Genomic DNA, 14207 nt, shown 5'->3' on the forward strand with positions numbered 1-14207 from the left:
GAAGCAGGTCCTAAGATCCAATTGGCCGTGGGTCCTAAGTCGTCCTAATTTGCGGGGAGGTGAAGCGACCACTGGGGCTCTGAGGGTGTCGGGGGTGGGGGGGGAGCCGCAAAACCTTCAGGGGCAGCTATGAGGTGATTGAGCGGGGGGGGAGCGGCGATTGAGAGCCGAGGGGGTGGTGGGTTGCTGGCTGGCTGGGGAGGCTGTGGGTCGCCCCTCCAAGAAAATTGAGCACCAGCCGCCACTGATCTACAATATTTAGAGTTCTGTAGTTTTGAAGAGGCAACAGCATGCAGCCAAGAAAGCCTGTGCAGACTTGTCGGAAGGAAATGTAGAAAATGAGGGGTACAGATGTGGGGGGGGGGGGGATCTGCAGTCAGGGATTACTCTTAGTCCTGATTTACATCTGCCATGGGTAGAGCAGACAAATAATTTGAGGCTAGGTTTCCACTATTGCAACCTGAAAGTTGTGCAATTTTACTGCAATTTTTTTCTGCGATTTTTGATATAACTTGAAGCAATGCCTGTGTGGTGTGTGGGTTTTTTTTTTTTCTTTCTTTCTCCTTCTTAAGGTCTAGTATGCACCGCATACTAGCTCATTCTTAAATACTTACTTAGAAAGAGGTATCGGTAACTCACCTGGTCCATACCAAGGGAGCTGACATGTTGCCTTGGCGCGTCTTCCAGGTATCAAATCGCTGGAGCCGTGATGTCACTCCCACGCACGCGCGCCAGAGACTTCTTTCCGGCATCTGCCGGGCTTTCAGCAGAGAATCCCCTGTGTGCATGCACCGCTGAAGTCAGTGGCTCATTGCAGGAGGAATAATCTCTTAAACCGTACAGGTTTAGGGGATATTCTTTTTACCTACAGGTAAGCCTTATTATAGGCTTACCTGTAGGTAAAAGTTATACAAGTGACTCTACAACCGCTTTAAGACTAATGATGTGTATAGGGTAAGGTAATGGGGTATATACACTCACAGGCCACTTTATTAGGTACACCTGTTCAATTGCTTGGCAACACAAATGGCTAATCAGCCAATCACATGGCAGCAACTCAATGCATTTGGGCATCTAGATGTGAAGATGACTTGCTGAGGTTCAAACAGAGTTTTAGGATGGGGAAGAAAGGGGCTTTAAGTGACTTTGAACGTGGCATGGTTGTTGGTGGCAGACGGACTGGTCTGAGTATTTCAAAAACTGCTGATCTACTGGGATTTTCTCACACAACCATCTCTCAGGTTTACAGAGAATGGTCCAAAAAAGAGAAAATTATCCAGTGAGCGGCAGTTGTGTGGAGAAAAATGCCTTGTTGATCCCAGAGGAGAATGGGCAGAGGTTTGAAATGATAGAAAGAAGAGTGACTCAAATAACCACAACCAAGGTATGCAGCATACCATCTCTGAATGCACAACACATCAAACTATGAAGCAGATGAGCTACAGCAGCAGGAGACCACACAGGGTGCCACTTATGTGAGCTAAGAAGAGGAAACTGAGGCTACAATTCGCACAGGCTCACCAAAATTGGACAATAGAAGATTGGAAAAACATTGCCTGGTCTGATGAGTCTGAATTTCAGTTGAGACATTCAGATGTTCGGGTCAAAATTTGGTGTAAACAACATGAAAGCATGGATCCATCCTGCCTTGTATCAATGGTTTAGGCTGGTGGTGGTGTAATGGTGTGGGGGATATTTTCTTGGTACGCTTTGGGACCCTTGGTACCGTTTACACCTCACGGCCTACCTGAGTATTGTTGCTGACCCTGGCCATCCCTTTATGACTACAGCAGGGATATGTAATTAGTAGACCTCCAGCTGTTGCAGAACTACAAGTCCCATGAGGCATAGCAAGACTGACAGCCACAAGCATGACACCCAGAGGCATGATGGGATTTGTAGTTTTGCAACAGCTGGAGGTCTGCTAATTGCATATCCCTGGACTACAGTGCACAAAGCTCAAATCATCTCACCACTGGACAATGAGGTCACTGCACTCCAATGGCCTCCACACTCGCCAGACGACAAATCTGGAGCAACTGCGTGAAGCTATCATGTCTCTATGGACCAAAATCTCTGAGGAATGTTTCCAACACCTTGTTGAATCTATGCCATAAAGAAAGTGGTTCTAAAGCCTTACAGTTATTCACCTTAAAGTGGTTGTTAATCCACTCTAATCTGTATAAACATTCAGCACTGCCTCCTATGGTAGTGTCCCCCTCTGTGTGTGTGATTTATAAAATAAATCCTGCAAATAACTAATTTCACTGCCAAGATTACGATCACATGACTGGCCAGCTTTCTCCTTTCCTCCTCTGAGAGATGCAGTGGGTGGGGCTGAGAGTCCTCTGCTGATGTCAGTCTGGAAGGGAGGAGGAGAGCCCTGATTGGTCATGTGATTGCACTCTTGGCTCTTAAATGAGGTATTTACAGCATTTATATCTATAAATCATTCATAGAGGGGGAAACTGCAATAGGAGGCAGTGCTGATGGTGTATACAGGTTAGTGTTATGAGAGCAGCGGGAGGGGAGGAGGGGGCGGCTCACACACAGACAGAGAGGGGAGGGGGGGCGGCTCACACACAGATGGGGGAAGGGGGACACTGAAGAAGAGAGGAGAGAAAATAGCAGGTTGCTGATGACAGAGGCACATAAACTGACCACGATGTCTGGTCTCAGGAGCCATGATAAACCGTGGTCAGTTTACAGAGGGGTGGGGAGAAACTGGCAGGATCAGCCAGGTTTTTTAGGTGTGACAGGGGGCCAAATGACACAGGACAAGCAATGTGTCATATAAAATGCTTTAAAAGAGCAGGATCAATTTTTTTTTTTGGGGTTAAACGCTAGGGATTCTGTGCATTAAGGTGAAAATCCTTCTGTGCTGCAGGCCCCCCCCCCCCCCCATGCACCCCTTTTTACTTACCTGAGCCAGATCCAAGCCAGCGATTAGACATGTGCAAAAGGAAAAAATTTGTTTAGATTCGTTTCGTTTTAATTTGTTAATTAATTAATTTAGTTTAGTTATATTCGTTAAATTCGTTTTCGGATTTCGTTTCGTTTTCTACCGAATTCTAAAAATCGGTCGCATTTGAAAATATTTCAACCAAATTCGAAAATATTTCTACCGGATTCAAAATGATTTCAACATGATTCAAAATTATTTCAACCACATTTGAAACTATTTCAACCGGATTTGAAAATATTTTGCGACCCGACTTTAGGGCCATATATCTCGGGGTCACTTGGTGCTAGAAACCCAAAATGGAGATGTTGTAGTGCTAGGTCTACTGTGTTTGTATACCTAATTTGGGGTTTCTAGCTATAAGGGGCCCTGAGATACGTGGCCCCAAAGTCGGGTCGCAAAATGTCATTCTCTGCTGCAGAAAAGTACTTGGCATATTGCCCATATCTGTGTCACTTGGCGGCAGGTGATGTGGCAAGTGGACAATCCACAACTTGGTCACGTGGCACTCGTGTCAGGTCACGTGGCACTCGTGGCAGGTGACGTGGCAAGTGGACAAATACAATACACAACTTGTGGCAAGTGGACAATGACATACAGCATATGCACTTGCCTTGCGATCGACATCCATGACTTCTTCAATAGTGATGGCCGAACGGTTCGCCCGGCGGTCGTTTCGCGGCGAATTTCCGACATTCGCGGTCCGCACGTTCGAACGCCTTTTTCCGTCGTTCGCCGCGGCGGACTTACGTGTTTAATGTATACAAGAGCTTTAACCTTTGGTGACACGTTTATCATGTGATACAGGACAGCCAATTGAGACATGACAGCACATGGACACTTGTACATTCCCCCTAACCTATAAATACACCCGATCCGGTGGCCATTTTACATTCTTTCTTCTGTTAAGATAGGGACAGGTTCCTGTGTGGAGTAGGGAGAGATAAACCACTAGCTATTTGGTACACAAAAGTTCTTTTCAGGACTGGTATAGGTGTTAGGTGTTGATAGGTTTGCTGTGCTGCTGATTCTTGCAGCAGCCTGAGTGTCTTTTGTTAGTTTAGAGAAAGAGAAAGGACGGTGTATGCTACAGGGACAGCCAGATTAGTCTTTCATCATCATCATCATCATCATCATCATTAGCTGTTACTATCAAGGTCCACAAAAGAGCTGTTCCAGTAACCACTAATCGTTCTCTTTTTTTGCCAATTTGTATAGGGACAGGAAGGAAGCAGTGTTGTCAGGCAGTGAGGGTAATTTTAAAGACTTGCTGTTATTATTAGTTCCACAAAGGTTCTTTTCAGGACTGGTATCAGTGGTACAGTAATAGGCTTGTACATGTATAATATTCTTTCTTCCAAATATAGAAAGGATATTATACTTGACTGCTGCCCTTCTGCTGCAGTCTGCTAAACATTCACAACTCACTTGTTCCACAAAAGTTCTTATAAGGACTGGTAACTTGGTATAGGGTGCTACGGTACATAGGCTTGAGTGCGGTACAGTCTGCTGTTCTGTAAGGACCGCTATCGGTCCACAATAGATAGGGTTGACGTGCACCACTGCTGACCGCTGCCCTATACTGCAGCAGTCCTTCAGCGGTATAGGGACTGACGTACAGTCTGCTAATCACTAACACACAACCTGCTTGTTCCACAAAAGTTCTTATAAGGACTGGTAACTTGGTATAGGGTGCTACGGTACATAGGCTTGAGTGCGGTACAGTCTGCTGTTCTGTAAGGACCGCTATCGGTCCACAATAGATAGGGTTGACGTGCACCACTGCTGACCGCTGCCCTATACTGCAGCAGTCCTTCAGCGGTATAGGGACTGACGTACAGTCTGCTAAACACTAATACACAACCTGCTTGGTCCACAAAAGTTCTTATAAGGACTGGTAACTTGGTATAGGGTGCTACGGTACATAGGCTTGAGTGCGGTACAGTCTGCTGTTCTGTAAGGACCGCTATCGGTCCACAATAGATAGGGTTGACGTGCACCACTGCTGACCGCTGCCCTATACTGCAGCAGTCCTTCAGCGGTATAGGGACTGACGTACAGTCTGCTAAACACTAATACACAACCTGCTTGGTCCACAAAAGTTCTTATAAGGACTAGTAACTTGGTATAGGGTGCTACGGTACATAGGCTTGAGTGCGGTACAGTCTGCTGTTCTGTAAGGACCGCTATCGGTCCACAATAGATAGGGTTGACGTGCACCACTGCTGACCGCTCACCTATACTGCAGCAGTCCTTCAGCGGTATAGGGACTGACGTACAGTCTGCTAATCACTAACACACAACCTGCTTGTTCCACAAAAGTTCTTATAAGGACTGGTAACTTGGTATAGGGTGCTACGGTACATAGGCTTGAGTGCGGTACAGTCTGCTGTTCTGTAAGGACCGCTATCGGTCCACAATAGATAGGGTTGACGTGCACCACTGCTGACCGCTGCCCTATACTGCAGCAGTCCTTCAGCGGTATAGGGACTGACGTACAGTCTGCTAAACACTAATACACAACCTGCTTGGTCCACAAAAGTTCTTATAAGGACTGGTAACTTGGTATAGGGTGCTACGGTACATAGGCTTGAGTGCGGTACAGTCTGCTGTTCTGTAAGGACCGCTATCGGTCCACAATAGATAGGGTTGACGTGCACCACTGCTGACCGCTGCCCTATACTGCAGCAGTCCTTCAGCGGTATAGGGACTGACGTACAGTCTGCTAAACACTAATACACAACCTGCTTGGTCCACAAAAGTTCTTATAAGGACTGGTAACTTGGTATAGGGTGCTACGGTACATAGGCTTGAGTGCGATACAGTCTGCTGTTCTGTAAGGACCGCTATCGGTCCACAATAGATAGGGTTGACGTGCACCACTGCTGACCGCTCACCTATACTGCAGCAGTCCTTCAGCGGTATAGGGACTGACGTACAGTCTGCTAAACACTAATACACAACCTGCTTGGTCCACAAAAGTTCTTATAAGGACTGGTAACTTGGTATAGGGTGCTACGGTACATAGGCTTGAGTGCGGTACAGTCTGCTGTTCTGTAAGGACCGCTATAGGTCCACAATAGATAGGGTTGACGTGCACCACTGCTGACCGCTCACCTATACTGCAGCAGTCCTTCAGCGGTATAGGGACTAAGAGTTTTGTCACAGGGTCATTTAAAAAATGACATGCAGAGGAAGAGGCAGGCCCTTCCGCAGGGGTGGTAGGGGTAGGGCAGGAGCAACAGGCTTGAGCCAAAGTGGGAAGTTGCAGAAGGTGCGTTCAATTACTTTAAAGGATGCACCAGACTTGGTTGAGTGGCTCGCTCAGCCTTACTCTTCTGCACCCTCCTCATCCTCTCGATCTGCACCCTCTTCTTCACTCTCTGCTATGTGCACCCCCAAAGACACTACCACCAACAACACGACCACCACCACCACCACCACATACCTTCCGCTTGAGTCACTGGAATTATATTCCGATCCATATCAAGAGGACATTTCTGATGCGCAGCCACTCTTGGTATTGGATCAGGAAGAGGAGGTAGCAACAAGCGCTACTCAGCAGTCTGACGCCAGTACCCAGATCAGCCCAAGGAGGAGGTTGGTCCCCGGTGTTGCTGCCTACTCCGAGATCTCTACTTATAGCGGTGGGGAAGGTGACGTTGATGATGACGTGTCTAGTGATGTCACGTGGGTGCCCACAAGAGAGGAAGAGGAGGGGAGTTCAGAGGGAGATATGGACCAGCAGATAGGGAGGAGAAGCAGCAATGACTTACATTGCACAGCAGGGACAAAGCAGACTGCAAATGTATCAGGAGCGAGTCATCGACCATGTACGGTCACATCTGGCGCTCCCAGGACACCGGCACATGGCTCCGCAGTGTGGGCTTTTTTTAACGTGTCCGCTGCTGACAATAGCGTTGCCATCTGCAATCTTTGCAGTCAACGCGTTAGTCGCGGTAAGCCCAATACTCACCTAGGGACGACCGCCTTAAGAAGGCACATGAGCAGCCATCACCGAGCCCAGTGGGAGCAACGGAACACACAAAGCCACACTGCAGGCTCTCACCGTCCAGCCTCGTCTTCTACTTCTCCTTCTCCTCTCTCCTCACAATTGTCCTCCACTCCACCTTCCATCACGCCAAGCTCACATTTTTCTGCAAAAAGGCAGGCTTCCGTGGGCCTAATGTTTGAGCGTAAAAAAATGATGATGCCGGATAACCCTCTTGCCCAACGGTTGGCGGCTGGCTTGTCAGAACTCATAGCCCGCCAACTACTGCCATATAAACTGGTGGACTCGGAGGCCTTTCGCAAATTTGTGGCCATTGGAACACCACAATGGAAGGTCCCAGGAAGGAAGTATTTCTCAGAGAAGGGCATCCCAGAGCTATATGGCCATGTTCAGCGGCAAGTGAATGTATCTCTGGCACACAGTGTCGGTGCCAAGATACATCTGACCACAGACACGTGGTCTAGCAAACACGGGCAGGGAAGGTATATCAGTTTTACTGCCCACTGGGTGAACCTTCTGACGGCCGTCAAGCATGTAACCCGTGGCACCCGTGTAGATTTGGTTTTACCGCCACGGATTGCATGCAGGCCTGACTCTTCTTCTCCTCCTCCTACTCCATCCTCCTCCCTCTCCTCCTCAGCTGCCTCCTCCTTTTCCGCTGCTAGCGTCTCTTCCACTGCACCGCCCAAGCTCCCCAGAACCTATTCCACATGCCAGGTGAGACGTTGCCATGCCGTGCTGCGTCTGTTGTGCCTGGAAGCAAAGAGCCACACTGGCCCGGCACTCCTTTCAGCTTTGCGTTCACAGGCAGATGAGTGGCTAACACCGCTCAATTTGACAGTTGGTAAAGTGGTGTGTGACAACGGTGCCAATCTGCTTAGCGCATTGAAACAGGGCAAAATCACGCACGTGCCGTGCATGGCACACGTCTTAAACTTGGTCGTGCAGCGATTCCTTGTCAAATACCCTGGGGTCCAGGACATCTTGCGGCAGGCAAGGAAAATCTCGGCCCATTTCAGAAGATCTTACACGGCCATGGCTCGCCTTGCTGACATTCAGCGGCGACACCATCTGCCGGTCAGACGTCTTATTTGCGATTGCCCGACGCGATGGAACTCAACCTTCTATATGCTTGATAGGCTGCTCCAGCAGAAACGTGCAGTTAACGTCTACCTGTATGAACTCTGCGAAAGAAACGGTTCTGGGGAGCTGGGTTTTTTTTCACCGCGCCAGTGGCTGCTCATGCGCGACACATGCAGACTTCTGCGGCCATTTGAGGAGATCACCAAACTGGTCAGTCGCAGCCATGGCGCCATCAGTGACATGGTACCTTATGCCTTCTTTCTGGAGCGTGCATTGCGTCGTGTCATTGATCAGGCTGTGGAGGAGCAGGAGCGGGAAGATGAGGAAGTCGCAATGCTGGATGAATTCCCAGGGGGGGCTACTCTATCTGAGACAAGTCAACAACAGGAGTCTGATGAGGAGTCAGAGGAGGATGGTGCCGGGGCGGATGAGCAGGAGCAAGAAGAGCATGCTTTAAACCTTTCTGGGATCCCTGTTGTGCGAGGATGGGGAGAGGAGAATGAAGAGGACGACATTATCCTGGATGATGAGCAGGAGCCAGGCCACCACACCGCTTCCACTTTAGTGCAAATGGGGGCCTTCATGCTCCAGTGTTTTAATAGGGACCCCCGTATAAAAAGCATGAGGGTCAAGGACCAGTACTGGGTGGCAACGTACTTAGACCCCCGGTACAAACACAAAATGGCGGAAATGTTACCGCCGTCGCAGAGGGCTGTCAGAATGCAGCACTTCCAGGCCTTGCTTCGAGAAATGCTGCATTCTGCTTTTGCGTGCGCTGGCAGAGGAGCAATTCCCACTCCCAGAGAAGGATTTGCGGGTACCAATCCAACAGCGCCTGCAAGAAGAGGCCGGTTTGAAGATGTGTTGGTGACTTCGGATATGAGGTCATTCTTTCAGCCGACCCATCGACAGGTGTCATCCGGATCCAGCATCAGGGAACGCCTAGACCGTCAGGTGTCCGACTACATTGGGTTAACGGCCGATGTGGACGCTCTGAGGAGTGATGAACCCCTAGACTACTGGGTGGGCAGGCTTGACCTCTGGCCAGAGCTTGCCCAATTTGCAATCGAACTGTTGGCTTGCCCCTCATCCAGTGTCCTGTCCGAAAGGACGTTCAGCGCAGCAGGGGGGATTGTGACCGATAAGCGTACTCGCCTAGCTCACCACAGTGTTAACTACCTCACATTTCTAAAAATGAATGAGGCATGGATCTCGGAGGAATTCAACACATGTGACCAGTAGACCATGTATATGTCTATAAACTATTTTTTTAATCAAGCACACAGACCTTCTTAATTCATTTGGCTCACTTCCTTGACCCAAAAAAGCACACCGTACTATATGCCCCTACCCTCCTCTTTGAAGAGGTTGAGCGGTGTCATATTTCTACTGGGGCTGCTTATGATATCCCTGTGCTGTGCTGACTTCCTCCTGGGGGTTCTTATTATGAAGGGATCACACTATCCCTGTGCTGTGCTGACTTCCTCCTGGGGGTTCTTATTATGAGGGGATCACACCATCCCTGTGCTGTGCTGACTTCCTCCTGGGGCTGCTTACGGTGCTGCTGTCAGTGCTGTATGTCACGGTGCTGCTGTCAGCGCTGTATGTCACGGTGCTGCTGTCAGCGCTGTATGTCACGGTGCTGCTGTCAGCGCTGTATGTCACGGTGCTGCTGTCAGCGCTGTATGTCACGGTGCTGCTGTCAGCGCTGTATGTCACGGTGCTGCTGTCAGCGCTGTATGTCACGGTGCTGCTGTCAGCGCTGTATGTCACGGTGCTGCTGTCAGCGCTGTATGTCACGGTGCTGCTGTCAGCGCTGTATGTCACGGTGCTGCTGTCAGCGCTGTATGTCACGGTGCTGCTGTCAGTGCTCTGTATTACGGTGCTGCTGTCAGATGCCTCTATCACGGTGCATGTGTCATTCCGGTATGTCACGCTGCTGGTGATCATCTCCTGCACCCTCTTCTTTGCCTACCCTGGTCCCTGACCTTCCCTCTCCTCCATTGCCTTCATTAACTCCATAGTCCTGAATTGTTAGAACAATTTCCCAAATAAAATAAAAATGCTTGTAGTTATCGATCCCAAATTCACCTCATACATGTATTATGTCATTGTCCAGATGGTGGGACTACGTTTTACCCCCTAATAATTACCACGTGGCCGCAAATTCGACATGAAGGTTTGCAAAGTTCGCCTCCCATTGAAGTCAATGGGGCCCGCGGCGAACGGTCGGTTTCGCGAACGTTTGGGTCCGTTCGCATTTCGCGTTCGCGAAACGTCCCGTCGGAAGTTCGTCCATCACTATTCTTCAATCAGGCATGCTGGCAACTTCATTGATACCATAAATATAAATGAATTAAGATGTGTGTGGGTTTTTTTTTCCACTGGTACACTGCAAGTATGAAAAGTTGATGTGACAGATATATATAGGTATAAGTAACTAACCATCTTCCAAAATGTCTAATTCAAATGTCGGTTGTCGATCACAAGGCAAGTGCATATGCTGTATGTCGTTGTCCGCTTGCCACAAGTTGTGTGTTGTATTTGTCCACTTGCCACGTCACCTGCCACAAGTTGTGTATTGTCCACTTGCCACGTCACCTGCCACAAGTTGTGTATTGTCCACTTGCCACGTCACCTGTCACAAGTTGTGTATTGTCCACTTGCCACATCACCTGCCACAAGTTGTGTATTGTCCACTTGCCATGACACCTGCCACGAGACCTGCCACGGGTGCCACGTGACCGGCCATAATTGCCACGTGACCTGACACGAGTGCCATGTGACCGGCCACGAGTGCCACGGGACCAAGTTGTGAATTGTCCACTTGCCACGTCACCTGCCACCAAGTGACCCCAGATATGGGCAATATGCCAAGTACTTCAGCAGAGAATGACATTTTGTGACCCGAATTTGGGGCCACGTATCTCGGGGCCACTTATAGCTAGAAACCCCAAATTAGGTATGCAAACACAGTAGACCTAGCACTACAACATCTCCAAATTTGGGGTTTCTAGCACCAAGTGACCCCGAGATATGGACAATATGTCAAGTACTTTTCTGCAGAAGAGAATGACATTTTGCAACCCGACTTTGGGGCCCCATAACTAGAAACCCCAAATGTAGATGTTCTAGTACTAGTTCTACTGTGTTTGCATCCCAAATTTGGGTTTTCTAGCTACAAGTGGCCCCAAATTTGGGTCATTTTTCGAATTTGATTCGAATTTCGTCTGAATTCGGTTGAATTCGTTAGCATTGTAATTCGGATGCATCCGAATGTCCGAATAATGAAAATTCATCCGAATTTCGATTCGGAACGAAACTTAATGCACATGTCTACCAGCAATGTGCTTTTACATTTTGGCATGGGGTTCCCCTTAAAATCTGTACCAGGAAATATAGGTCTGGTATGCATTCGGGGGAACCCCAACGCAGTTTTTACATTTTTATTTTTTTTTCATAATTCTTAATTGCCGGCATGTTTTTTTTTTTTTTTTACATTCAGCTGAGTCATCCGTTGTTAAGGATGCGGTGGACGGCTTCCTGGCCTACTCCTTAGCAACCAGCTATTGGGGGGGCCCAAGCTGTTTCTGACAAATATTGACGGTGATGCCACCAGCACAACCCTGGTGATGAATATTGCATCTTTTTTCACTCTATTCCGTTTGTGAATTGGACTTTTTTTTCTTTACTATAGTTACCTGCACATTTTTCATTTTGCGTTAAATACTACATAATCTTTATATTTTTTTTTTTTTGTGTGAATTGGACTTTATTTACCGCATGCAATCATTTATGCAAATGAGTCACACAAGGGTGTTATCGCATGCAGTAAATGTTAGTGAATTGACCCCAGTGGCAGTTGGCACCGGTATGCATGAAGCCTAATAGATTTATTAAATTAATTTCAATCCAAACAGCGGGAAGAGGCCAGGGCCTGTCCACAGGGGCCGAACACCTCATTTTCTTGTTCTCATGACTCTGGTGACACCTGTCTGAGATTTCCCTCTCACTTCCTATTTCATTTATAGGTCAGGCTGTGTGGTGAAATCACCCTAATGGCACACATTCATGAAATAAAAATAAACTATGGTTAGGACACGCCCCTGCTCTTTACAAAACAATGAAAGCTTTATTCTTCAAAGACATTCTGGCACTGTGTGGGGTGAATTCACACAGGACGCCGCGCCCGCCATGTTGGATGAGGGCAGTGACCGGCCGCCGTCATGGCGTAGTGGGTCGGCGTGGTGACGCGCACGCTCCAGTTTTCCCCGGTGCCGCGCCTGAGCTCCGTGACTGGCTCTCTCCAAGATGGCGGCCTGCGGACGTGTCTGGGTCTTGTGCTGCTTGCTGGCTGGCCTGACCGCTGTGCTATGCGACCCGGGGCCCCGAGCCGAGGATCCCCCCGCTCCCGCCGCCGCTGCTGTAGGCGCCCCCGCCTCTCCGGCCCGCCGACTGCCCGGCATCCGCCTGATCGAGGAGGAGGCCTGCCGGGAGGACATCAGCCGCCTGTGCCCGAAGAGCGCCTGGACCAACAACCTGGCCGTGCTGGAGTGTCTGCAGGATGTCCGGGAGGTAATACAGCCCATAATGTGTCCTATAATACACATCCTATATACTGTGCATCCCATAATACAAACCCTATATACTGTGCATCCCATAATGCACACCCTATATACTGTGCATCCCATAATGCACACCCTCTATACTTGTGCATCCCATAATGCACACCCTCTATACTTGTGCATCCCATAATGCACACCCTCTATACTTGTGCATCGCATAGTGCACACCCTCTATACTTGTGCATCGCATAGTGCACACCCTCTATACTTGTGCATCGCATAGTGCACACCCTCTATACTTGTGCATCGCATAGTGCTCACCCTGTGTACCTCATAATATCCACGCTATGCATCCCATAATATGCACTTGCACATAATTTACACACTCCAACGATCAGTGGGGTAACTGAAGCGGTCCTGTCACCTCATATGTGGCGCAGAGAGGCGGAGCCAGTAGCAGAGTAGGTGGGCCTATGCAGGCGTGTATTAATTCCACCCATGACTCTTCACGCCATTGGCTGTGAGAAGTACAGGAGGGCGGTGGCGGGACCAGTCCCTGCACAGATAAGGATCGGGCAGACATGACTGGTCCCTGGGACAGGAAGTGTCAGTGCCGTGCCTTGTAGCGGGGGATGTCACCAGAATGCACACAGGGATAAGGCACAACGCTGACAATACGCTGATAGAGTTGGCTGTTCTTATTTTTATGAAGAATGAACTTAGTAGAATATTTGGGAATTTTGTGCTGCTTGTGGTTCATGTCTGATGGAGCTGGCCGGATTTCCCTGCCCACTCTGATAATTCGGTGGTGCCATCCACAGTGCATACCATTCCGCCTGCAGGGAAGACTTCCTGCGACTATTGTGTACATTGGTGTTGCTGGCGTTCACACAGGTCATGGCACCTTTGCTGTGTTAGTCCTGCTTTGTCTTCAGCACAACCACGTCTCACTATGCTGTGTGCAGAGCCTCATCCACACTGCACCATTGAGACCAATGGAAAACCTGGCCTGTCTACGCAACACAACGCTGACATTGGTGAGCTGAGACATTGGATTAGCAGTCCGTCTCTTGTATTCGGAGGAAATAGACTTCCTATGAGGTGTCGTCATCCCCCTCCCCCTCTGCTGCCCCAACCCCCCCCCCCCCCCCCCCCCCCCCCGGGTATTGTTGGTCGGCATCTGGTTAAAGTTTTATTTTCTAAACTGAGGAGTCTGCAGGCCAGTCATGGCACAGACAGTCTGATATGGTGTGCGAGGAGGAAGTCAGCTTTATGTAATCATTGTTGGCTTTATAAACAGACCTATTAATGTGCAACTTCACCTTATTTATATTGGATTTATTATAGAAGCTCTGCTCTGGGAAATGTTCTCTCCTTATTTCCTTATGGCTCTGTTTACAATATGTGGGTAATGTGTTTGTTACTGGATATAAAGAGGTGATGACTCCCAGAAATCTGTAGAGGCGCTCTGCTCTGTATATCTGTGGATTGGTAATGTAGAGTTCTGTACAGGGTTATATCTGTGGATTGTATAATTCTCTTCATGTACGGAATGAGTATGGAGGTTTCCACTTCTCTGGCTGCA

The 14207-nt window shown here is 48.8% G+C and overlaps 1 protein-coding gene across 1 annotated transcript in view; it reads left to right on the forward strand.

Annotated features, from left to right (window-relative positions):
- Positions 1–12333: 12333 nt before the first annotated feature.
- The window catches only part of GLG1 (golgi glycoprotein 1), a 64763-nt gene continuing 62889 nt past the window's right edge, over positions 12334–14207 (forward strand). Inside the window, exon 1 of the mRNA XM_077453416.1 lies at positions 12334–12632. Coding sequence (XP_077309542.1) covers positions 12369–12632 — 264 coding nt within the window. The 5' untranslated portion in view covers positions 12334–12368. The remainder of the gene's footprint in view (positions 12633–14207) is intronic.

This window comes from Lithobates pipiens, unplaced genomic scaffold (genome assembly GCF_037356315.1).
Source record: "Lithobates pipiens isolate NorthernLeopardFrog02 unplaced genomic scaffold, aLitPip1_a1.2 Scaffold_10, whole genome shotgun sequence".
Classification (NCBI taxonomy): Eukaryota; Metazoa; Chordata; class Amphibia; order Anura; family Ranidae; genus Lithobates; species Lithobates pipiens.